Source organism: Lycium barbarum, chromosome 1 (genome assembly GCF_019175385.1).
Source record: "Lycium barbarum isolate Lr01 chromosome 1, ASM1917538v2, whole genome shotgun sequence".
NCBI classification, from domain to species: domain Eukaryota; kingdom Viridiplantae; phylum Streptophyta; class Magnoliopsida; order Solanales; family Solanaceae; genus Lycium; species Lycium barbarum.
Window position 1 is genome coordinate 170,115,956 of NC_083337.1, and position 2,177 is coordinate 170,118,132.

The window sequence follows — 2,177 nt, forward strand, 5'->3', positions numbered from 1 at the left end:
CTGAAGAGCAAAAGAAGAAAAGGAGAGCCACAAAGAAATTTTGAAGAAATCTGCCACTCAGTTAGCAAAAGCTTCAAGTATATGAATCTCCACGTACTAACTTTATCTTCTGGAAAATAAATTGCCACTATGTATTCAGTAGGTCAAAGCACTGCATACACTTGCAGCATCACAAAGGCAATAGGATCAAACCATAAATCCTAATATCGTATGTCATATGCAGGATCTAATCAGAGTTCAGTGTTTAGAGCTTTAAAGGTTAATGAACTCATCAAGTTTATATCATGGATTTGGGTACCATGTACTGTGCCGGATAGAGCATATAAACAACAATTTCAATTGAACCCCCTTGCACTGGTTTAGGCGGTATCCAGAGATATATGTGTATATAAGAAAATTACTACTAAAATTAATCTCAACAAATATTAAATTTTGAATCCATAATTTCAAAAGTGAGTACTTCAGAGGTAAAAAGCAATTAAAACCGATCAAATTATTAGTAAGATTTTTGACTCCGCCCTTAACATGGTGCAGTAATGCTACTCGTAGTCATCGAGTGAATTGACTAATAATCGAGAAAACAGAAAATTATTACTAATATTAAGTAATGAAGATGTAAACGTTATTAGATTGCTCATTTTCACGACTGAAGACAACGTACATTTACTCTTTAATTTTTACAAGTTACACTAGTACAACAACCATGTCCAATACTAATCACTAGTATTACAGAAACTGATGAGAGACCACTAGCAGTACTGCAAATATGATAACTGTAACGAGCAGTACTGCAAATATGATTAACGCTGAAGATTGAATTATTGGTAATTAAGAGCATAACGTTTTAAGCTTCACCTGATGGTGGTTGAGTCAACAACTGTTGCGGTGGTGGGGGAGGAGGGCGTTTCCGTTTTTTCTTCTTCTCGTAACTAACTCCCCTCGCTTTAGACTGCAAATCACGAACCTCACGAAGATAAAGCCTAACAGCACGAGTACCAAATGGGTTCGTTTCAGGCTTTCCTCCATTTTCTTCAAAGGCCGCTCTAAGTCGTCCTATCAGTGCATCAAGGCTCCCCCAAGCTTGCTTTAACGGACACGGGCACGGTGCTGGCGGATTCGGATGCCCATAAAATGGACACATCTGTAAAAATCACAATTAGCCAAAAATAATGTAGTAGTAGTAGTAGAATATATTTAATTAACCTATATAGACAATATTACAGTATAATTTTTCAACCAACGAATATTCAACTAGCTCCGCCCTTGATCCACAACATTCTCCTATATCAAATATAGAACCAACAAACGCGGATACATGATTTAAATAAAGTTTATCAACTTTTATAGTGATATAAATTCATCCCTCAGGGTCACGTATATATATAGAGAGAGAATGTATTCGTACCGGAGTATGAACTTTAGTCTTGCCGAATTGATCAAGGTAACGAAGGAATTCAAGGACGTGAGCACCACTGCATCTGGAGAGGGTGAGTGGAGGCCTGTGGTTTCTTAAGTACTGACCGAAAGTGTTCCAATCCCTTCGCTTCTGATTTTCGTATCTGCTTGAACTTGAAGAAGATGCAGAGATTTGGATGCTAGTACTGTTGTTAACTGTTTGGATGTTGACTTTCTCGTGATGATTCGAACTCTCTACTTCCGTAAAAGAAGCCATAAATATATGGTACTATGTGTTTTTATATATGTGCCTAATTTTATCACTACAATAAGATTTCAAAGCAAGGAAATATAAGATCGTGATTCTAGATCGGTTGCTTTATAAATTTTGTTACTGTTCATTCTCACCATACCCTTGTTTTTTTACCAAAAAGGGGGAAAAAGGAAAGTGAAGAATTTGATGATGATGATGAAGAGATTGATGGGAAAGTGAGAAGACTAGTAGAAGAAGAATTTTCTTTTCATCTTGTTCTGTGGAGTTTTTTCTGTGTTTGAACAGTACTAGAAAATTTTGGAAGACTGGTAGAACTTTGTTTTTCTGAAAATGATCAAGGATTGGTACGTTTGTTTTTGCTAAAATCGTGGAAGCAAAACATCGTTGGTTCTTATTTGGACAAAGAAGGAGAGGGCAGAGAGGGAAGCAGTATACTGTTTAGGGTTTATATGGAAATGAAATGAAAGGGAGGTAGCTAGAGAGAAAATAATTGATTTAAGTAGACATG

The 2,177-nt window shown here is 36.4% G+C and overlaps 1 protein-coding gene across 1 annotated transcript; it reads right to left on the reverse strand.

Annotated features, from left to right (window-relative positions):
- Positions 1 to 608: 608 nt before the first annotated feature.
- Positions 609 to 2,177, reverse strand: LOC132607807 (protein LIGHT-DEPENDENT SHORT HYPOCOTYLS 4-like). Its single transcript, XM_060321887.1, has 2 exons — positions 1,406 to 2,177; positions 609 to 1,141 (listed from the first exon to the last, which is right to left on the reverse strand). Exons 1-2 carry the CDS (start codon positions 1,670 to 1,672, stop codon positions 845 to 847), a joined length of 564 nt encoding a protein of 187 aa, XP_060177870.1. The 5' UTR covers positions 1,673 to 2,177; the 3' UTR covers positions 609 to 844.

Bases quoted from the DNA above. Each gene is read 5' to 3' on its own strand.
- LOC132607807 (XM_060321887.1), bottom strand. From the start codon at position 1,672: ATGGCTTCTTTTACGGAAGTAGAGAGTTCGAATCATCACGAGAAAGTC. The intron at 1,142-1,405 runs GTACGAATACAT...TGATTTTTACAG, and splicing joins AGACTAAAGTTCATACTCCG to ATGTGTCCATTTTATGGGCA.